A 23,762-nucleotide genomic window follows, 5' to 3' on the forward strand; every position below is an offset into this window, starting at 1 on the left:
TAAACCTCCCAAACGAGCCCCTTATGATGTAAGTATTAAAAACAGCAAAGGATCATCATAGGCTGCTTATGTACTCTACATAATGGCATTGTAGCAGGTTGTGAAAGGTTATGTCTTGTCAACTTTAATGGATATGTGTACTCTGATGGTGTCCTAATAGGGATGGTGTTAATGTAAGAGCTGTGTAGTGTGACAAACAGTGAAAAAGAAAACAAATCACCCATACAAAATAACAGCTTTCATTTTAGCGTTTATTTCATCAGATGACATTGTCTGACATGACCAGACGACATGAACTCGATTTTAATAACGATTTACTTTGACAAGAAAACTATGATGGTAATTGGCCTCGCTAAACAGTGCATTTGTTAAAATATACAAAACGACAACAAATGTAAGAAAAATTTACATTATAGTATATACAGTCATATCGGTATACACACGATACTGACATAATAAATAACTGGTTAATTGATCAAAGTGTTCATCAAGGCTTTGGGGCTTGACAGGTCCAACTTGTAGTGTCAGGGTGGTAGACAAACTCCTTCCTGGGGAAACAAGGAAAAATGTGGTCAGAATCTGTCTAACGTCATGCCATAAATGATATAGATCATGGGTTTTATTAGTACTGTATGACTATTGATGTTGTCATGATTTAGATAGACCTCTGCCGCACAGGAGGCTACTGAGGGGAGAACAGTTCATAACAATGTCTGGAACGGAGCAAATGGAATGGCATCAAACACCTGGAAACCATGTGTTTGGTGTATTTGATATCATTCCACTCATTCCGCTCCAGTCATTACCACAAGCCCGTTCTCCCCATTTAAGGTACCAGCAGCCTCCTGTGCTCTGCTGTCATTCTTAAGTCTTTTATTGTATACTCACTCTCGCCATTTGGGCTCAACAGCGCCACGACACAGCAGGCCTTCATCACATGGGCAGATCTGGTTGATGCTGAACGTTAGGCCGCCTTCGGGAACGAAGCAGCTCTCATCTCGCAACAGACGCCGCTTACACAACTGCTCACTGTGATGACGGGCACAGCACACAGACTCGCCGCAGTCCCTGTCTACTTTACACCTAGCACCTAGACAAGACAGAGCCAAAAGTGAATCATTTCATGAAAGTGAATAATAATTAAATTAATGAATTAGTTAATGAATTAATGAATTATACAAATCACTACTTTATCAATTAGTGAGTAAACATCCTGTCACCCTGTGGTCATCATGAAACATTTCTCTCGTGTATTATTATTATTATTATTTTAAATGTAGACAGGTCCCTCCCTTAGTGCCAGCACTCAGTATAGCAAAAAATGAGGTACATTTACTTCAATAAACTGTACTGTGTCCACCACAAATGTTCAAGTGAGTCCTATGCCCTTGTCACTTAGCCTACCCTCTTGTCCCTCAGAAATGCGACGGTGGCACTTCCCAAACATGCAGCTGAGTCCTCGGACACACTGGGCATCCCTCCTGCAGTACTGGCCCTCCCCACGGAGAGGAAAACACAGGCCAAAGTGACGGTCACAGGAGAAGCTTCGACCACAGGCGCGGTCATGGTCACACACACCCTGAAAAACAGAGCAAGAGCTTAGAAACTGTGATAATGATGACACACACCCATAAGCAAAGCATTGCGTTCACATCTGGTATAACATATACTCTCTTGAAACAAATATTCAAATAATGGTAGTTGTCATGTTTTATGGGAAATAAAGTGAAAATAAGTTGTGTTATTAAAGACTGAGCGAGACGCCGTTGCAGTGAGCAGCACCGCAGCTATTGAGATGAGCCCGATGCAAGACCGCTCTCACTCAATCACACAGAGTAACTGCGCAGGTGCGCTTCACGCTGATAAAACGTGTTAGTAACGGGAGCAAAACAGCGGAGAAGTTTAGCCTCAGGCTTCAACGCTCTTAGATGTTACGGAAATTGACCCGATATCGTGTTTACTTCATGCACGCAACTTCATTGAGTCTACATTTAGGTTTGCTCAACTGGATTTGAGCTAGTTGAAAGGAATGAAGAAAACCAAGAAAGGAAACCAAGGAAGATCAACGATGATACACTGAGAACCATCTAAGTAAATAAACCATTCACAGTGTTGCTGCCCATTTACTGCTGCTGTGATTGAGAGCTATTATCAGTTGAAGACTGGTGCTCTAAGGTCCTAATTTTTTCTACCACTTACAGCACAATACAAACAGAGAAAGCTACTGGAATAGAGTAGCATCGTCACTAACATGCTAATGTACCATTTACAACTCTGGAGTATTGACAATGGTTCAGCTACTACTGAATACATCCAGCCTTTATGCTTGACTGAGCTACTTCCTGAATCTTGATGTGTGTGTTTTTTTTAGCTGCAGAACAGATAGAGAAAATGTATCGATGACTTTTAACAAATTGCATTCTTTGACCAGATTGACCATGTGAAAATGCCACAAAAGCAGATACACGTGTGTCAATTCAAGCTCAGGTAAAATAGCAAGAGATTACCACTTGAGCAATTAGCAAATTCAGAAACATTTCAGAACTCCTTCAATAGGACAAAACCGGTTTAAGCAAACAAGATGCTTTCAAACACATAAAAATGATGATCTGTGTCTTACCGTGGATCCTTTGGTGTTGACTGGAGGGGTGCTGTCCATGAGAGCCATGGGTCCTTTCTTGGGGGGACTGTGGGGCATGTTGAGCATCCAGGCCCAGATACGGCCCTGGGCCAAGGGCATACACAGCCAGAGAGACAGGAGCCACAGAATCCTGGTTGACATCATCTCCACAAAACATGCAATTAGGTCGAAAAAGAGAGAATGATAGAGGAAGAGAGAAAAAAGGAGCTTGTCCGAATGGAGTTGAAGAAATATTGCGACAGAGAGTGAAGAGAGTTTCCAAAATGGAGGGTCTCAGCCAGTATAGATGTCCTGTCTCAGCCAGTCTAGACCTCAGCCAGTCTAGGCAGGTGTGTTTGATATCAAGCTCCTCTTGTGCCCCATGGCTTATAAAGGCCCTGGAGAACCCTCTCTCTCCCCCCTGCTATGCTGTTTGTTCAAGCCACAATGTGGGAGGAGACAATTAGTGGTTAATGGCTTAACTAAATTGACTGAGACACCCCCTACGACCAGAAAATGATGGCAGAATTATCAGCTGCGAAGGCAGAAAGGGGGAGAGGAGGGGTGTTGGTCCAGGGGTGGGGTAATGGGCTTGATGGATTGACAACATTGACAACAGGGGCCACACAATGCAGCAAGACAGGCACCTTCAAGGCTTATCTCACTCAGACAAACAAGGTGGGGAGTGTGAAGACAAAAGCAGACAGAAACGACATGTCACAGATTCATGGTCTGGGTCGTTGAGTGGCAGCCCCACAGGGCCAACGCAGTTGACCCCAGCTAGTGGCCCTCTGTGCTGGACAAAAACAAGCCCCCCCCCCCAAGGGCCCCATGCTGGGAGTAATTTGTTTCAGTGCACACTGCAGACGACCCCCAGATCTCATTAAACGTAATTATCATCAGGGAGGGGGAATACAAACTCTGGCGGGACGGCTTGCTTTCTCAAGCGGCCATTTAATAGATTTTGTTCCTCTTGTGTCTTCCTCCTAACTTTGTACACATTTCCAGAGTGAGGACACTAATCATACTAATTTGGTTATTGTATATGATCAAACTTCAAAACAATATTGTTAATTCAAATTATCCCCCGAAATTAAGCAACTGACAAACAAAGACAAAAAGAGGTCTCCTGATGAAGACCAAAGAGTAGAGATGTTGTGTTACAAAAGGACACAATTGTGGGTACTACTAATTGCCTTAAAGATGATGGGCAGTTGTGGTTGCCTTGCACGACAGAGGCAAAACTCTCATGTATAATAACCACAAATGTCAAAATCATCAAAAATATTTTCTAATACTTGTTTTGTTTCAATAGCTCAACCAGGCACACCTTAAAATACTTATAGGTATTTGACATAAAAAATATTTCACCCAGATCTGATAAAAACATTTTTTTGTAGCTCGGGAGAGCCATGACAATGAAGTGTGACATATTTGATTCACTATCTTTTAGCAATTCTGGGCAGATAAAGATGTTGTGTGTCCAACCTTAAGCCCTCTGTTTGGAAAAAGTCTGACATTTAATATATGTGTATTTTGAATTTATAAAAGTATTTTCTTTGTCTATTTACAACCTTTTTTCCTATCTTACAGATTCCCTTTCTTGACTTTTGATGCAGGAATCTTCAGACCAAAGTAGGTCTAATTTACAATGTGCTTTGCAGCATGGCTACCTGGAGTGAGATGCTGTCTGTTTCTTTAACATCTGGACTTTTTTTGAGTCACGTCTTTTTTTTTTTTTTTCAGTTTTATGCTAGGGCCCAACTCTGGTTACCTAAGCTAACAGATGCAGATGTTGCTGACTATATTATCTGCTCTGTGGGTGACAGTATCAATCTATGTGTTACTCACATATCTGTCACAACTTTAATTACGTATTTGGATAGACTGGAATACAGAGTTTGGCAAAAATTTGACTAACATGATTACTATACTCAATATTTATTATACCCTTTACAGCATAGAGCAGAGATCTTTCCTTTCACCATGACTCCCCTTACTCTCCCTGTCCCGTTCTTTCTTTCCCTACCCTCTTGTCTTTCCCCATCATTCCATCTTCTAGAGACAGTGCAGTCGATCTCGCCTCATCTGTTCTGGTTTTGGAGGTGGCAGTTAATGAGGGACACTCAGCATGCCTGTGTTTGGCTATTTAGCACTTAATGGATAACATCACTAAATCCCCAGCCGTTGGTGCACCAGAGCTTACTCCTGGCCCCAGAGGCCCGGGAGGAGACTTTATGTGGATCTCTAACTCCCACCTCATTTAGGGAGTCAATTATACTGAACAAAAATACACTGAACAAAAATATAAACGCAACATGTAAAGTACTGGTCCCATGTTTCATGAGCTGAAATAAAAGATCCCAAAAATGTTCCATACCCACAAAAAGCTTATTTCTCTCAAATTTTGTGTACAAATGTAATTGCATATGTCATGTTTCAGCATGATAATGCACGGCCCCATGTCGCTATTCCTGGAATCTGAAAATGTCCCAGTTCTTCCATGGCCTGCATACTCAGCAGACGTGTCACCCATTGAGCATGTTTGGGATGCTCTGGATCGACATGTACACCAATATGCAGCAACTTCACACAGCCATTGAAGAGGAGTGGGACAACATTCCACAGGCCACAAACAACAGCCTGATCAATTTGATTCGAAGGAGATGCTGCATGTGGCAAATAGTGGTCACACCAGATACTGACTGGTTTTTGGATCCACACCCCTACTTTTTTTTTAAAGGTATCTGACCAACATATGCATATCTGTATTCTCAGTCATGTGAAATCCATAGATCAGGGCCTAATGAATTTATTTCAATTGACTGATGTCCTTATATGAACAGTAACTCAGTAAAATAGTTTAAATTGTTGCATGTTGCGTTTATATTTTGTTCGGTATAAATAAAAACAAGCAAAATCAAGTATGAAAACGAACTGAAAGGAAACTGAATTTCAAATAAAAATGAAAAAATGAATAGAAATAAAAACGAATAGAAAATCACAAAACAAAAGTAACCTTGGTGTCAGCATAACCACCCATTGATTCAATGGCTGATCTTTAGGCCTTGGACAGGTTGCATGTTGTTTCTCTGTTTCTAATGGTTGTCAGTTTCATCTTCATCATAGACTACCATTGCACAGTTGTCTCCCTTCAAACTTTCCTTGTCAGTTCATTTGATAGGCTAGGCCTACGTTGTTTTAGCTTCATCCTAGGCCTAATGCAGCTTTTTGATAGACTACAGCCAGGATTTGATGGTAGGCCTACACTCTAAAGGGGTTGTCTTGAATTTGACAGTATCTTCCAGGCAGCTCGCTGGCGGGTGAAATGCTGTAGTTCATACTACAGTACACCTACTGTAATATAAATAGTACCAAAGCAAGTACCGTGTAATGACACAGTACAATACTGTAAAATTGACTGTATTATACTGTAAAAAAGTTCATGCTACCGTAATAGGAATTAATTAATGAATGAGGGATTGGTGCAAGCAGGTTGACTGCTAAGTAAAGTGTTTACACATTACAGAATTTAAATTAATATTTGGTGTTTTATATCACTTGCACTTCTAGAGGCTTTAACAAAGGCTTCCAAACTGGCAGCAACTACAGGGCAAAACAGACCAGGACAAGGCAAAATGCTCAACAAGTTAAGGTTTAAGACTTGCTGCCACTCCAATATGTCCCCTATACACTTTACATTTCATGGGGCACTATAACCACATAGGAGTTAAATTAGTACAGCATTCACACTCATTCGTGCAATAGCCTCTTACAAGATATGCCTCAAATATGTTAATGAGCCAGAAACAACAATAACATGCACCCACTAGTGGTCAAAAGGTTTCTGGAGCTCCAAAGATACGGTACTATGAGGTGGAATTACAGTAACATTCGAAATACAGCAATTTTCACACAATGCACCATCATTTACAGCATTCCGCAGTAACACGTTTCAGAGCTTTTTGGTGTTGATAATACCAAAAATGACCTTAGAAATTACAGTTTTCCGTTACTGTGTAGGCTTTAAATACGATTTTGGGAAAGGAGAAATGTGATTTGCTTATGTGTCTGAGATGTTCTGGTGGCTTCGATTGACAGGTCCTTTAATGTGTGTGTGGTGGTGGTGGGGGGGGGGGACTCCATGTCTTTAATCAGATAGAAAGAAGGACTGGTAAAACTGAAATGAGCATAACAAAAATTATCATGATGATCAGCATATGTGTGAAGGTTAGGAATGACGACAGATGCCAGTTTTGCGTTTCCTCTCTCATTAAATGGGATGTAACTGAAGAAAAGGTTGTTCCTTTCATAATTGAATCATCTTAGAATATTTTCAGTAGCTTAAGCTATATGTTTTCATTCTCTTTATGGCATAGCCTACTCTCTAGCCACTTTAAACAACTCATTGCCAGTGCCACTGCCTTCTCGAAAGCAAGAGAATTACCACAGAAGCAGGCATTTGTGACATTACGCGAATCATTTTTAAAAAGTTGGGGAAAAACACATCGGACTTGGTGTGAATGGTTTTGCACTTCGAAATCAGAACTCAGATTTTTTTTTAAACAACCCAGTCGGTGGGAAAAGGCTTTTACTCTGGTACCATGGAGTTGATTTCTCATCCTTGGTGGTTACCAGGTTTGTCATTACCCTCCAAACATTAAACACTTTTATTACAATACTGTTGTTGTAGGTTTATTGTAATACTTTTATAATATTGTATGACTTTATTTATTGATTTAATGATTCAGTTGGCAAGTGAAAAGTAACCTCCCACTGAGAACACACTGGTTGAATCAATGTTGTTTCCACATCATTTCAATGAAATTACACTGAACCAATGTGGAATACATGTTGAATTAACATCTGTGCCCAGTGGGCTACTCTTGAAATGTGGACTGCGTACAATCAGTCAAATGTGAACACAATTTGAGACACCTTGTCATTTTGGAGACGTGTAGGAATCAAATCCATTTTTATTTGTCTCATGCACCGAATACAACGGGTGTGGACTTTACTGTGAAATGCTTGCTTAGGAGCCCTTCCCTACGATGCAGAGTAAAACAATTAATAATAGTAACACAAAAGGAATACAATATACAAGAATTAAGCTATATACAGGGAGTACCAGTAACAGATCAATGTGCAGGGGTATGAGGTATTTTAGGTAGATATGTACATAAAGGCAGGGTAAAGTGACTAGACATCAGAATAGATAATAATAAGAGTAAGAATAAAGGACAGAGTAGCAGCAGCATATGTTGAGTGTGAAAGTGTGTGTATGTGTGTGTTCGTGCGTATGTAGTGGTTGATAAACAATTGTAAATAACTTTAGCGAAACAATTCACTTATTTACAGTTAGTTACTGTAGCTGCTGCATCAGTCTTTGCTCTAAACATAATGCTGCCTCCCACAAATGTAGGTTGTCTGCACTTACAAACATCAAAATAGAAATGTCAAAATGTTAACATTTTGAAGTTTGCAACAGCTCTACTTTCCAAGCATTTGGGCTGCAAGACTTATAGCTTATAGACACATTTTCAGTTGAGGTCATATTTATTTTTATGTTGCAGCCTTTCTCTATGTAGCTCATATCTGAAAGTGTTTTCTGTCTCTGCTTCTGGCAGTCAAGCATTTATCAAAACACATTGACGTAGCTTCCCTCTATCCCTTCTCTTCCTCTCTCACTATCTCTATCTCTATATCTCTCTATCTCTAATGAGTTGGTCATATCGGTCAATATTTGGAAAGGTCTGGGCCTGATCTTATCAGTGGGCTGTTTTGCACACAAACAAGGGTGCCTCAACAATGGAATTACTAGCCTTACTACGACTCCCACTCCCCTCCTCTGTCACGTCTCTCCACGCACACAAATCTGATATAGCCACCCTCACCAGCTATAGTATGTCTACACACACACACACACACACACACACACACACACACACACACACACCTGTTGAGTTATTCCCAATCTCCAGCCAGATAACTGTCTCCAAACATTCTCGGCGTCATCTCCCCCCACCTTTCTCCTCCCTCCCCAGCGTTAATGACCATGTTAATGGGGTTCGTAATGAACGTGGTTGCTGTCACAATCAACACTGGGGTCGCACTCCCAATTAGGCAATAACAAATAGAGCCAGGCAGGATGATTTGTCCATTGTAATGCACCATGACCCCTGGGGGGAGAACTAAATGGCAAGGGCATGTGTGTATTCAGCATAGAAATGAATGGTAAATAATGTATTGTGTCATTTTGGAGTCACTTTTATTGTAATTAAGAATAGAATATGTTTCTAAACACTTCTACATTAATGTGGATGCTACCATGACTTCGGCTAGTTCCTGAATAAATAGTGAATAATGATGAGTGAGAAAGTTACAGACGCACAAGGGGGGGGGGGGGGGTTATGATATTTGTGCGTCTGTAACTGTCTCACTCATCATTATACACGATTCATTCAGGACTATCTGTAATCATGAATGTATAAGTGTTTAGAAACATATTCTATTCTTATTTACAATGAAAGTGACTCCAAAAGTTCACAAAACATTATTTACCATTCATTTCTATTGGACACAAAATAATCTGAAACACAACCAAAGCAAACACCAAATGCATCCAACAAGTTTGTAGATTCACAAGCTTGATGTAATCATTGCGTGCTATGAATATGGGACCAAATACTAAACCTTTGACTACTTTAATACACAGTGAATTTGTCCCAATACCTTTGGTCCTCTAAAATGGGGGGAACTATGTACAAAAAGTGTTGTAATTTCTAAAAGGTTCACCCGAAATGGGTGAAAATACCCTTTTGGAGCTCACTATATACAGTACCAGTCAAAGGTTTGGACAAACCTAGTCATTCAAGGGTTTTTATTTTATTTTTTACTATTTTCTACATTGTAGAATAACAGTGAAGACATCAAAATTATGAAATAACAAGTAGTAACCAAAAAAGTGTTAAACAAATCAAAATATATTTTATATTTGAGATTCTTCAAAGTAGCCATCTGTCACAACTTCCGCCGAAGCCGGTCCCTCTCCTTGTTCGGGCGGAGTTCGGCGGTCGACGTCACCAACCTTCTAGCCATCGCTGATCCATTTTTCATTTTCCATTGGTTTTGTCTTGTCTTACATCACACCTGGTTCCAATCTCATCAATTACATGTTGTGTATTTAACCTTCTGTTTCTCCTCATGTCCTTGTCGGTGATTGTTTGTATGTGATGTGCAAGTTATGTTCTGGTGTGCGACGGGTTTTGTACCCACTTTTATTATTTTGTCGATTTTGGTTTTGTGAGCACTTATTAAACAACTCCGTTTATACCAAGTTCGTTCTCCTGTGCCTGACTTCCCTGCCACCAGCACGCACCCATTACACCACCCTTTGCCTTGATACCAGCTTTGCACACGCTTGGCATTCTCTCAACCAGCTTCATGAGGTAGTCACCTGGAAAGCATTTTAATTAACAGGTGTGCCTTGTTAAAAGTTAATTTGTGGAATTTCTTTCCTTAATGTGTTTGAGCCAATCAGTTGTGTTGTGACAAGGTAGGAGTGGTATACAGAAGATATTTGGTGAAAGACCAAGTCCATATTATGGCAAGAACAGCTCAAATAAATAAAGAAAAATGACAGTCCATTACTTTAAGACATGAAGGTCAGTCAATGCGGAACATTTCAAGAACTTTGACAGTTTATTCAAGTGCAGTCGCAAAAGCCATCAAGCCCTATGATGAAACTGGCTCTCATGAGGACCGCCACAGGAAAGGAAGACCCAGAGTTACTTCTGCTATAGAGGATAAGTTCATTAGAGTTGACTGCACCTCAGATTGCAGCCCAAATAAATGCTTCAGAGTTCAAGTAACAGACACATCTCAACATCAACTGTTCAGAGGAGACTGTGTGAATCAGGCCTTCATGGTCAAATTGCTGCAAAGCAACCACTACTAAAGGACACTAAAAATATACTTGCTTGGGCCAAGAAACACTAGCAATGGACATTAAACCGGTGAAAATCTGTCCTTTGGTCTGAGTCCAAATGTGAGATTTTTGGTTCCAACCGCCATGTCTTTGTGTGAAGCAGAGTAGGCGAACGGATGATCTCCGCATGTGTGGTTCCCACCATGAAGCATGGAAGAGGACGTGTGATGGTGTGGGGGTGCTTTGCTGGTGACACTATCAGTGATTTATTTAGAATTCAGAGCATTCTGCTGCGGTCTGGTTTGCGCTTAGTGGGACTATCATTTGTTTTTCAACAGGACAATGACACAACACACCTCCAGGCTGTGTAAGGGCCATTTAACCAAGAAGGAGAGTGATGGAGTTATGCAACAGATGACCTGGCCTCCACAATCACTCGACCTCAACCCAATTGAGATGGTTTGGGATGAGTTGGTACCATTGGAAAGAAAACACTTTGACGTTTGTAGAAATGTTAAAATAATGTAGGAGACTATAACACAATAGATATGGTAGGAGAAAATCCAAAGAGAGAGAGACCATCCTCTTAGAAAGGCAAGTAAAAGGTCATATTGAAAATTAGCTCCCTGGATGCAATTCCTATGGCTTCCACATTGTGTCAGCGGTCTATGTTCAAGGTTTTAAGCTTGTAACTTCAAAAACAAATAAGAAATATCAGTTTTAGTACAGGGACACAGTCTTGGAAATTCGTGTTTGCGCGCGCCATTAAGACAGTATGCACCTGCTAAAATCGGTTTCCTATTGAACATACTTGTTTTCGTAAGAAATATTATAGTTTGATTACATTTTAGGGTATCTGAGGAGTTAATAGAAATGTTTTTTGACTTATTGAAACAAAGTTTAGGGGTAGATTTTAGATTAAAAACAATTTAAGCTTTCAGCAGATATAAGAGACTTATATGTACCTAAATGTTTAATATCCATCATTTTTATGATTATTTATTTGAATTGCGCACCCTGCAGTTTCAGTGGAAGTTGTCCCGCTAGCGGGACGCCTATCCCTAATTAATGCCTAGCTCAGAAGACGAGCTTTCCAAGAATAGTTTATATATTATAGAGATCAGTCCTTTCTGGAGACCAAATCATTTATTTATAAATCCCATCATTGCATGGTTTGGTAGTTGAATATTCCAAGGGACTCCATAGGCCAGCATAGATGACCTGAATTGTAAATATAAAAAAAGGAGCTACCTGGTAATGTCCTGTGTGGCACAGTTGGTAGAGTATGACTGTCAGAATGTCGGTGTTGTGGGTTCAAGTCCCATGGGGGGGGCAATAAGAAAATGGTTACCCTCACTTCTGTAAGTCCCTCTGGATAAGAGTGTCTGCTAAATTACTGTAACGTGCTGTATTTGTGCCTTTTGAAATGTTCTCAAACCTATACTGGCAAGAGTACGGATTTCACATTTGGACCATTGGGGGGGATGCAGAAGTCTGCCCTCCAGATTGCAATGCATTATTGTGACATTTTGGAATATGGGTGTAACAGGGTTATATTGGTGATTCCCCTTGCCATTTTATTGTTTTTTGTTTTAGTTTGGACTTGCCTTCACCTACTCAACATGGAATCTTATTGGCTGGTTTGCGTGGCTTGCTAATGAGGGATGATGTTTCAGTTAGAATCGTCCCAGTGAACAAGCACCAAACCAGCAGTAAGTTGTTGGTTGCAAAGCACTGTACGTCAAAGGGATTTTTATACTCCCAAGTGATGATTTGAATGTACAATTTATATCAATTTGTTTGCAAACGTTATTCGAACATCACACATAAGATGCAACGTTTTTTTGTGCATATTTGTTGTGCATTTTGTTGTAGAGAATTCCAGCTAATACTAGCTAGCAACTTACTGTGTCTGGTGGGGGGGTTTGTATATTTTGTACAGTGCGTGAGTGCAGAGTTGTATGGTGAGCCATGCATTGCATGACGTGCAATTTTGTACTGTTTTTATCACAATAAATCTCCATGACTGGTGTTACAAGTTGGAGTTCGTGTCGATGATTGATTGTACACAACGCAAGAAGAGTACTGTTACATGGGCATGCTATTGTGATTCCCAGCTAAATTATTTTTCAATTTTGGCCAGAAAAAAATTGTGTGAGCAATAATGGGAACAAAGTTACTTTATATTGTTTATGGGATATATCAGTGAAGACCACCCCTTCCAGGGCAATAGGAGACACCATATTTCTCTCTATACTCAGCCAGGAGTTGGACGAATCATGTTTAAACCCATGAGACGAAATGCTAGTGCCTGGAAATACAATTTATAGTTTAGCAAGGATAGTCCTTCTACGTCTTTCCCTCTTTGCAAGTTTATTAATTTGGCATATAGTATTTTAATCATATTAATGCAATTGGAGCCAAGTCCCATATGTTCGAAAACCGACCAAAGATATGACCATTCTAGTCTATCAAAAGCTTTTTTTGAAAATTGTTTAATATCTGCGTTTATTAAAGATGGTGAGATCACTGGGTGGCGTACTTAAAATAAAAGCAAAAATTGTGCTGTATTTACATCCCTTCCAAATGAACATTTGTGATTGACTGTATTAATCATTTCATATTTGAAACAGTGGACCTAATTGGTTCCAAAATGCTAAATAGACCTTAGGGGGAATACCGTCCCAACCAGGTAATTTGCCTTTATTCATGTAATCTAATGCCCTTTTGAGGTCAAGGAGAGAGATTTGGGCTCCCAGCAAACCAGCTTCCTCAGTTAAGAGAAGATGAGATCTTATATCTTTTAAAAAGGACTTGATCAGGTTTCGTGTGGATTTACAATCAGAGGTGTACAATTCTAGGTGTCACGCCTACTCCCGTTCCCTCTCCCTGGCACTTGACGTCGCTGGTCTACTAACCACCGGTCCTGGCAACCCACATTATGCACACCTAGCAACCATCATTACGCACACCTGTTCCCCATCGTTATGCACACCTGGACTTCATCATTACCTTGATTACTTCCCCTTTATTTAGCCCTCAGAAGCTTCAGTCTTCAGGCAGTATTGGTTTCGTTCACATTCAGTACGCTGCTCCTGTTTTTGTTCATCTGCTTATTCTCATTATTAAACTAACCTTGTGCACCTGCTTCCTGACTGATAGCATATACGTTACAGAATACTGCAGAATAACGGAAGCAGCAGAAGATAACACCATATTCCGGACGGTCGAGGAACAGGGTCATCTACTCCACTGCCTCGACACCACCAATGAGGTTCTCCATACCTCTGACGGAGGGCCTCCTACCATGGGTCATCACAGTGAGCCAGTCCCTCTGCCTACCCAGCTGTCTGCCCAGGTCAGCGATGCCCAACTGTCCCTTCCGGAGAAGTATGACGGTACTCCATCGCAATGCCGTGGCTTCCTACTCCAGTGCTCCCTCTATTTCGCCTATCAGACGGGAGCACCCACCACCGAGAGGTCCAAGGTTGCCACAGTCATTTCCCTGCTGACCGGACAGGTGTTGGAGTGGGCTACGGACATCTGGGAGAGAGGAGAGGAGGAGCTGGGTTCCTATGAGAGGTTCACGGCTCTGTTAAGGGCAGTCTTTGACGATCCTCCAGAGGGCAGAGAGGGAGGTGAGCGACTTTTCCAACTCCAGCAGGGTGCCCAGACCGCTGCGGAATACGCCCTCACCTTTCAGACTGTGGCAGCCTCCAGCGGATGGAATGAGCTTCCCACTCTATTCCGCAGTGGACTGTGCGAGGAGGTCCAGACGGCGTTGGCATGTCAGGATGACAACATATCCTTCGACACTCTCAGCGCGATGGCCATCCGTCTGGATGACCTACTTCGGGAGAGCTGGTGTCCACCTTGCCACTCGCCTCCCTCCTTCGGCTGTCCTGAGGCAGAGTCTGAACCCATGGAGGAAGGGGCCACACACCTCTTCATGGCACAGCAGGGTCACCGGAGACAGCTGGGGCTCTGTCCCTATTGCGGCCAGGAGGGGCACCAGCTTCAGCAGTGTCTGGTTTGTCCCAACCCGGGGTCCACTAGAGCAGAGGGGCGGCCCGTGACCTTCTGTCTCCCAGGGTAGGAGTGAGTATTCCATTATCATTGTTTTCCACCAAACCATTTCTGGTTCCCATTTCACTGGCTGGATGTCCCTCAAGTGTTGCTTCTACAGTGAGGGAAAAAATTATTTGATCCCCTGCTGATTTTGTACGTTAGCTCGGTACCTGTATAAAAGACACCTGGGAGCCAGAAATCTTTCTGATTGAGAGGGGGTCAAATACTTATTTCCCTCATTAAAATGCAAATCATTTAATACAATTTTTGACATGCGTTTTTCTGGATTTTTTTGTTGTTATTCTGTCTCTCACTGTTCAAATAAACCTACCATTAAAATTATAGACTGATCATTTCTTTGTCAGTGGGCAAACGTACAAAATCAGCAGGGGATCAAATACTTTTTTCCCTCACTGTATAGCTCTAGTGGACTCCGGCGCCGATGGGATCTTCATCGATCAGGCCCTCACCTTCTCCCTGAACTGAACTTCACACCCGCTCTTCTTTCCTTTTCCTGTCCAAGCCCTGGATACAAGACCATTGGGATCTGGCACAGTTCTAGCACCACTCACCCTCACCGTGGGACCCATGCACCAGGAAAGCCTTCCCTTCCTCATCACCACCTCACCTGTACACAAAATCATCCTTGGCCTCCCGTGGCTCCAACTTCATAACCCCAACATCACCTGGTCAAGGATGAGAATCACCGCCTGGGGACCAGGATACCCGAGGACCTGCTTTCCCACACCCTGTGCTTTGACGTTGGTGGAGGATCCTGTGAGTGCCATCCAGCCTATCAATCCGTCCTCCTGAATCATTGGATTTGTGTGTTGGGACGTAGATGTGGACATCCACCAGGCTCTGGAGAGGGAATCCGCTCCTGCTACTTGCCCTCCAGAGTGAATCTACGTCCCCACTGGGGTGAGAGATTGGCTGTTGACCTGGGCACACAAATCCCTCGCCGCTGGAAACCCAGGTATCACCTGCACCATCCAATCCCTCTCCGATAAATACTGGTGGCCTACCTTGGCGCAGGACATTGCACACTATGTAAACTTATGCACCGTATGTATCCAATCCAAATCTCCACGGCACACTCCAGCAGGGAAACTACTTCCCTTTCCCGTGCCTCAGCAGCCTAGGTCACATCTGTCCATGGACTTTGTAACTGATCTCCCCTTTTCTGATGGTTTTACCACTATTATGGTTGTTGTTGACAGATTCTCCAAATCCTACCATTTTATCCCTCTCTCTGGATGACCTGAAATATTCTGCTTTTACAAAATGTGATGCTGTTTTAAAATGAAACACAATACCTTGCTCTTGTTAAAGCTTTTAGAATTGATTTGATTTACTGCTCACTAGGTTGCTGAGGCAGTATTCCAGCAACTCTTCCACCAAGAACTCACTTCGTCACTCCTCTATGGGGCTAACTCCCTTCCAGTGCGTCCTGGGACACCAGCTGGCCCTGGCTCCATGGACTCCAAGCCAGACCGAGAGGTCCCGACACACAGAGGAGGTGTGGCACGCCACCCACTAGAGGCTCCAGGGCACTGTCCACCGTCAGAAGGATCAGGTGGACTGCTACCGCAGTGAGGCACCCCATGTTCCATCCTGGTAACAGCATCTGGCTCTCCGCCAGGAACCTCCCACTCCACCTGCCCTGCCAGAAACTGAGCCCCCGGTTTGTGGGGCCCTTCAAGGTCCTCCTGAGGGTTGATGAGGTAACTTACCGTTTACAACTCCCCACCAACTACCAGATCGCACCCTCTTTTCATGTTTCCTTCCTCAGGCCGGTGGTTCCTGGTCCCCTTGCTGATGCGACACCCCTCCACCTCCCCTGGACTACAATGGGTCCCCTGCCTACGCTGTCAGGTCCCTTCAGTACCTGGTGGACTGGGAGGGGTACAGCCCAGAGGAGTGCTGTTGGGTTCCGGCAGCCGGCATCCTGGACCCCAATATTGTCCGGGATTTCCATCTCCGCCGTCCGTACCGGCCCGCTCCTCGCCCTCGGGGCCATCCCCCTGGCCGGTGTTACGCATCGGGGCCGGGGACTACCAATATAACACCATATTCCGGACGGTCGAGGAACAGGGTCATCTACTCCACCGCCTCGGGGGGGGGCTACTGTCGCACCTACTCCCGCTTCCACTCTCTGGTGCTCGACTAACCACCGGGCCTAGCAACCCGCATTATGCACACATGGCAACCATCATCACGCATACCTGCTCCAGATCATTATGCATACCTGGACTTCATCATTGCCTTGATTACTTCCCCTTATTTAGCCCTCAGTAGCCTCAGTCTTCAGACAGTATATATGGCTACTTGCTAAAATATCAAGACAGCTGGAACGGTTTAATTCCACAAGAGAATCGTTTATTTTTTTTATATAATTGCTATCTTTAGAATTGATAAGCCCATGGATGAAAAATGAAAAGCAGGACCCACAGGAAGCAGGACCAACAGGGAAACCAATCAATCAAATGTATTTATAAAGCCCTTTTTACATCAGCCGATGTCACAAAGTTCCCACCCATTGGTTGCTACCCACCCAGAAGACCCTCTCTATAAACCGTTCCCCCTTCCCCCAGGGACAGACCATTTATAATGAGTTTCTGGAGACTGAATGTGTACTTCAGTCTAGAGTGTAGCAATGAACAGTCGTTCGTTAATTATTTTCTATATTATATAAAAACATATGAGTAACACTTTACTTACAGCCCACCAGTATAAAGTTTTATTAGCCTACTTGTTACATGCATGTATGAGCCTTAATAATGTCTTATTATAAAGCTTATAATATGGTATTGTATGTCTCTCTATGTATGACATTTAGGACTCAAGGTGTGTGCTATTTAATCAGGATCATTTTGAGATGATCAAAAGACATAAGGGTGTCATAGCTGCTTATGACAAGTCTTATAATGGATAATTACAGCATCATGTTCTCTTTAGGGGAAAGCTGATTTATTTGTCCCTAGTTAGGCCTGATGATTATTTTGACAATAGGTTCATTATTTTGAGAGCGTGAAGACACAAGACTGTTACATTCTTCAAGGCATAGGTTGCAGGACTCAGTTTAACAACATCTTGCAAATGTCCTCGATCACCAACAGCTGTATGCAGAGCGGGGAACACAGTCAAATGGGCTTAGCTGTTTTGGCTTAGGATATAAATATTTTGCTGGTGAATCTGAATAACTCACGTCAACAAGGGCTATCCAATATTCTCTCCAGATATTATGGTGAGAAAGATTTTTTTTTAAAATACATTTGTGTTAAACCATTAATGTCCAAGGCAGAATTCCTTCTGTAGTGAATTTGCTTATTGTACAAAATGTAGTTCATGGACATCAGTTAATACATGATGAGTTTAACATGTCAGTTGCTGTCAAGCACCTAATGTTTTACACAATTATGGGGTTGTGATGATGAGTTCATCAAATAATGTGTTGATGGTGGCAGTAAGAATGCTAGCTTTCTAGGAGCTCCATACTAACTGACTGTATGACAATAAAGCTGTCAACAGTCTTCAGCCATTAACAGGTGGAAATATTACTGACATGACTATGACAGTTGTGATAATTCCAGTACAGAGATATGCAGGGGATCAACATTCTTCTATTTCGCTTCGCATGCTAACATTATAGGAGTTTTTATTTTATTTTTTACCCCTTTTTCTACCCAATTTCGTGGTATCCAATTGATAGTTACAGTCTTGTCCCATCGCTGCAACTCCCGTATGGACTCGGGAGAGGCGAAGGTCGAGAGCCGCGCACCCTCTGAAACACAACCCAGCCAAGCCGTACTGCTTCTTGATACAATGCACGCGTAACCCAGAAGCCAGCCGCACCAATGTGTCAGAGGAAACGCTGTGCACTTGGCGACCTTGTCAGCGTGCGTTGCACCCGGCCCGCCACAAGAGTCACTAGTGTGCGATGGGACAAGAACATCCCTGCCGGCCAAACCCTCCCCTAACCCGGAAGACGCTGGGCCAATTGTGCACTGCCCCATGGGTCTCCCGGTCGAGATGCAGGGCCTTAGACCACTGCGCCACTCTGGAGGTGTATAGTAGAGGTTTAAACCAATTAGAAGCAATGTACTGACTACGCTAGACCTTCTCCAGTAGGTTGCACTGTGCATGCTAACATGGTAGTAGCATAGCAGAGGTTCAAACCACTAAGAAGCAAGTTGCTAAACAAACTATACTGTCTCTGGCTGGTTGCACTGTGCATGCTAACATGCGAGTAGCATAGCAAAGTTTCAGACCAATCAGAAGAAATGTGCTAACCACCCTAGACTGTCTACAGCTGTGCAACATGTTTCCTTTGTAAACACTAAATAGACTTGGGCTGATGTGCTGGTAAACTGTCTGGTGTGTTGTAGTCATGTCTGGGCCTTCTGCTCTCTACACAGATGCTGATTCATAAGCATTCACAGAAGGCTATAATTAGTGGCAGACCTGGATTCAAACATGATTTGCTTTCTTAAAATACTTTCTATGCGCTTGATTGAACTAACCTACTGAAATGGAACTAATGGAATAGTCCCAAAAGTGCAAACAATACCCATCTGGCACTTAATGCAGGCTCAACCAAACACTCAATGCATTTCAAATAAATACTATTTGAACCGAAGTGTGCTTTTTTTGTGCTATGTAGAACCTTTTGCAGAGGGTTCTACCTAGAACCCTTTTATTATCTAAAGGTTATTCCTAGAACCCTCTATGAAGGGCTCTACCAAGAACTTAAGGTTACTTGCATTACCCCAGTTCTGAGTGAGGTATCTCACAATATGGAACATGCGCCTTATGCCAAAGCAAGAAGAGGAACGCTGTGAGATGCTGTACCTCACTAATATTATCAGAGAACCGAGGTTATGCAAGTAACCTTAAGTTCTCTTTCAATTAATGATCTAACAGTGGGGAAGCTAGGCATCTGTCAACTGCTATAGCAAGAAAGCTACACATGGGGATGGATGGTGTCTCCATTCGTGCGTCAATGGCTGGTTTTGAGAGATCGTCAACAACTCCCATGAACAACGACGCCTGGGCTATAGCTATTGATAGCAGCAGACAGGGTGCCTGCTGCATCTAACAGTCTGGGAGCTAAATAAAGGTTAGTTAAATACAATTCAAAATTACAATTCTTTGTCTGTAATAATTTGGTCAGATATACTTGGATGTGTAGTGTCAGTGTTTGTTGCTGGCATGTCATGCCTATGTTTTCTAATCTTGCAAATGAAAAAATCATTAAAGTAGTTGGCAATATCAGTCGGTTTGGTAATGAATGAACCATCTGATTCAATGAATGATGGAGCTGAATTTGCCTTTTTTTCCAAAATGCCATTGAATGTGCTCCAAAGCTTTTTACTATCAATCTTTGTCATTTATCTTTGTTTCATAGTGTAGTTTATTTTTATTTTTATTCAGTTTAGTCACGTAATTGATCAATTTGCAGTACGTTTGCCATTCGGCTGTGCTGCCAGACTTATTTGCCATTCCTTTTGCCTCATCCCTATCAACCATACCAGTTTTCTATTCCTCATCAATCCACGAGGATTTAACTGTTTTTACAGTCATTTTCATAATGGGTGCATGCTTATTAGTAACGGGGATAAGCAATTTCATATATGTGTCAAGTGCAACGTCTGTTTGCGCCTCATTACACACCACGGACCAACAAATATTATTTACATCAACAACATAGGAATCACGACAAAACTTTGTAAGACCTCTTATACACTATATTAGTCCCAGCCTTTGGAACTTTGTTTTTCCTAGATTTAGTAGAGGTTTAGGGTTTTGTGAATGATTTTTCCCAAATACAATGCTTTTTGTTTTTGAAATAGTTAGGACTAACTTATTCCTTGCCACTCATTCTAAAACTAACTGCACCTCTTTGTAAAGTGTTGCAGTCATTTCAGTCGCTGTAGTAGCTGACGTGTATACTGTTGAGTAATCTGCATACATACTGTAGACACACTCGCTTTACTCAAAGCCAGTAGCATGTCGTTAGTAAAGAATGAAAAAAGCAAGGGGCCTAGACGGCTGCTCTGGGGAATTTCTGATTCTACCTGGATTATGTTGGAGAGGCTTCCATTAAAGAACACCCCCTGTGTTCTGTTAGACAGGTTACTCTTTATCCACAATATAGCAGGGGGTGTAAAGCCATAAAACATATGTTTTTCCAGCAGCAGACTATGATCAATAATGTTAAAAGCCCCACAAAACAGCCCCCACAATCTTTTTATCATGAATTTCTCTCAGCCAATCATCAATTTGTGTAAATGCTGTGCTTGTTGAGTATCCTTCCCTATAAGCGTGCTGAAAGTGTATTGTCAATTTGTTTACTGTAAAATAGCATTGTATCTGGTCAAACACCATTTTTTTTACAAAACTTTACTAAGTGTTGGTATGATGGCATCGCTGTGAGAGGGAGTGTTTTCTGGCTTGTCCAAGCAACTTTGAGAGTTAGGTGGTTAACAGTCTAATATTGGCTATCGATGTAGCAAGAAACGAACTAAAACTTGTTTTACATATGGCAAGTTTAGAGTTCGTTTTTGTCAAGTTGTACGGGAAGAACACGACAGAAAGGCAACAGAAGACGGAATATCCAAGCTTCACAGAAGACAGCAGGCATGCTAGCTACGACAAGAGCCAGAGCAGCATTGATACACAAGATGCTACGAGCTCAAGCGAGAGAAAGAACAAGACGGACCAGGACGAGATCCTTGCAACCTCTTTTTTTATATATTTTTTATGTAAGTATTTAGTATTTTCTTGTTTATGTGTTTTGTTTTGTTAGACATGTTTGATGTAGGGATGTAAGTTGTTGATAATTTTGTATGAAAAAAAGAGGAGTGTTTCTGTCTGTAATAAAGCCCTTTTGTAGTGGAAAAACAAATTCTGATTGGCTGGGCTTGGCTACCACGTGGGTGGGCCTGGCTCCCAACTGTGTGGGCCTATGCCCTCCCAGGCCCAACCATAGCTGCGCCCCAGCCCAGTCATCTGAAATCCATAGATTAGAGCCTAATTTATTTATTTAAATTGACTGATTTCCTTATATATGAGTAAAATTGTTGATATTGTTGCATTTTGTGTTTATATTTTTTAATATTTTTTTGGTTCAGCATAACATTCAAAATGGGTGAACCTTTCCTTTTAAGCAGGAAAACAGGGATTCAAGTGGTGCTGAGGAGAGTTTAAAGAGAGCTTGTGATCTCCGTATGGAAGAAAATTAGGGCAGGACAGTGGCACTTTATAAAGAGTAGTGTTCCCCACTAGTCACCATGCTTCCTGTCTGTCTACAACAGACGTTGTGTGATTGGTGCTTCCTGTGGTCTCTCCCTGAAGAGGCGTGTCCCATATGTGAGATACCGAAACAAGCATTTGAAAGAGAGCCCTTTCATCTTTGAACAGTTCTTCCTAAAACTCTCTATGAATGGTTCCACCAGCCTTATTAGTCTTTAAAATGAAACACTTTATGACAATACCGACACACCTTGATCTGTTTCACCTGTCTTTGTGCTTGTCTCCACCCACCACCAGGTGTCTCCCATCTCCCCTCATTGTCCTCTGTGTATTTATACCTGTGTTCTCTGTTTATCTGTTGCCAGCTCGTTTTGTTCGTCAAGCCTACCAGCGTTTTCCCCCTTGTTCCTGTCTTTTCTATTGTTCCTGGTTTTAGTTTTGCCGGTTTTGATCATTTTGCCGGCCCTGACCCTGAGCCTGCCTGCCGCCCTGTCCCTTGCACCACCACACTGGATTATTGACCTCTGCCTGCCCTGAGACTGCCTGCCGTTCTGTACCTTTTGGACTCTGATCTGGATTACTGATCTCTGCCTGCACTTGACCTGTTGTTTTGCCTGCCCCCTGTTCTAGTAATAAACGTTTGTTACTTCGACACTGTCTGCATCTGGGTTTTCTTTAAAACGTGATAGTAGGTGAGGTAGGTGAGGAAGGAAGATGGCGGACTGAACGTAGTTATGTAGAGCACCTCAAGATAAAAACATAATATTCAATATCGGTAAGTTAGACTAAAATATTAGCACTTTACAATCTGGTGGGTGATAACCTTCAATCTGGATAATAACACAAAACAAATCTTAAGACTAGAGACATTTATCGACAAATATTACGAAAATAAGCAACACCCAAACATGACGGAGAGAAAGACAGGGGAACCGATTTCAAAACGAAAACGTGTCTCTTCTACAGACACAGACGATTTAATATTTTCACCACCGGGAATGGTAAAGGTCGAAACCGATCTGTTAAAATCAATAAATTACAAACTGGGTATACTTGAATAAGTTAGTAAGGATATAAAAGAGTTGAAGGCAAGCCTCGAGATGAGTGATGAAAAAGCTGCGACATTGGAGAAGGAAACACATTCTGAGAGAAGCCTTACTGGACATACAAACTAGAACCATGAGAGAGAATCTGGTACTTACAGGTATCCAGGAGAAAGAAGGGGAAGTTCCTGAATCTGTAGTTAGAGAGTTCCTCCTTACAGCATTTCAAATCCCACGCGAAGCTATCGACAAAATCCAACTTGAACGTGTACACCGCTTCGGACAGAGAGGCCAATGGTATGAACGCCCAATCGTTGCCAAATTTGCTTCATTTAAAGATAGAATAATGGCTAAAAGCCTGGGTAAAAGACTTGTTGGGACCAAAATTGGCATGAATGATCAGTTTTCAATGAAATTGCAGAATGGCGTAAAGTTCAGTATCCAATTTTCAAAGAAAATAGATTTAAGGGAAACGAGTAGCTCTCGTCGTCGATAAACTATATATTGATAACCAGTTGTTCAGAGACACAAAGACTACTCAATGGTTATTTAAAAAAATTACAAAATTCTCATAGATGAGGAAAATAATGAAACACAATTCTAGCCCGGTTATGGATTGTAACAATAAAATAAACAAAAAAATAGGTTTTGTATATATCTTCACATATAACTAATTAGAACACACAAGCACTAATTCAACATGGTGAAGATAAAAACTAAGTAAACAGAAGGCACAGTATGTGTGGATGGTGGGTGTGTGTTTATCTTTTTATTTTATTTGTTATGATTGGGAAAGTTGAGTGAGTGAGTAATGAAATGGTTGCATATCCCAGAACCAATGTATTGCTGT

The 23,762-nt window shown here is 42.0% G+C and overlaps 2 protein-coding genes across 2 annotated transcripts in view; both read right to left on the reverse strand.

Annotated features, from left to right (window-relative positions):
• The window catches only part of tectb (tectorin beta), a 53,686-nt gene extending 30,326 nt beyond the window's left edge, over positions 1 to 23,360 (reverse strand). The window contains exon 1 of the mRNA XM_045702579.1: positions 23,072 to 23,360. The gene's annotated coding sequence lies outside the window, so the exon portion shown is untranslated. The remainder of the gene's footprint in view (positions 1 to 23,071) is intronic.
• On the reverse strand, positions 224 to 4,954 carry LOC106579120 (dickkopf-related protein 3). Its single transcript, XM_014158689.2, has 4 exons — positions 2,621 to 4,954; positions 1,405 to 1,579; positions 889 to 1,090; positions 224 to 548 (listed from the first exon to the last, which is right to left on the reverse strand). The coding sequence occupies exons 1-4, from the start codon at positions 2,783 to 2,785 to the stop codon at positions 488 to 490; spliced, it is 603 nt and encodes a 200-aa protein (XP_014014164.1). The 5' UTR covers positions 2,786 to 4,954; the 3' UTR covers positions 224 to 487.
• Positions 23,361 to 23,762: the final 402 nt, after the last annotated feature.

The sequence above is a fragment of the Salmo salar genome, chromosome ssa19 (assembly GCF_905237065.1).
Source record: "Salmo salar chromosome ssa19, Ssal_v3.1, whole genome shotgun sequence".
NCBI classification, from domain to species: Eukaryota; Metazoa; Chordata; class Actinopteri; order Salmoniformes; family Salmonidae; genus Salmo; species Salmo salar.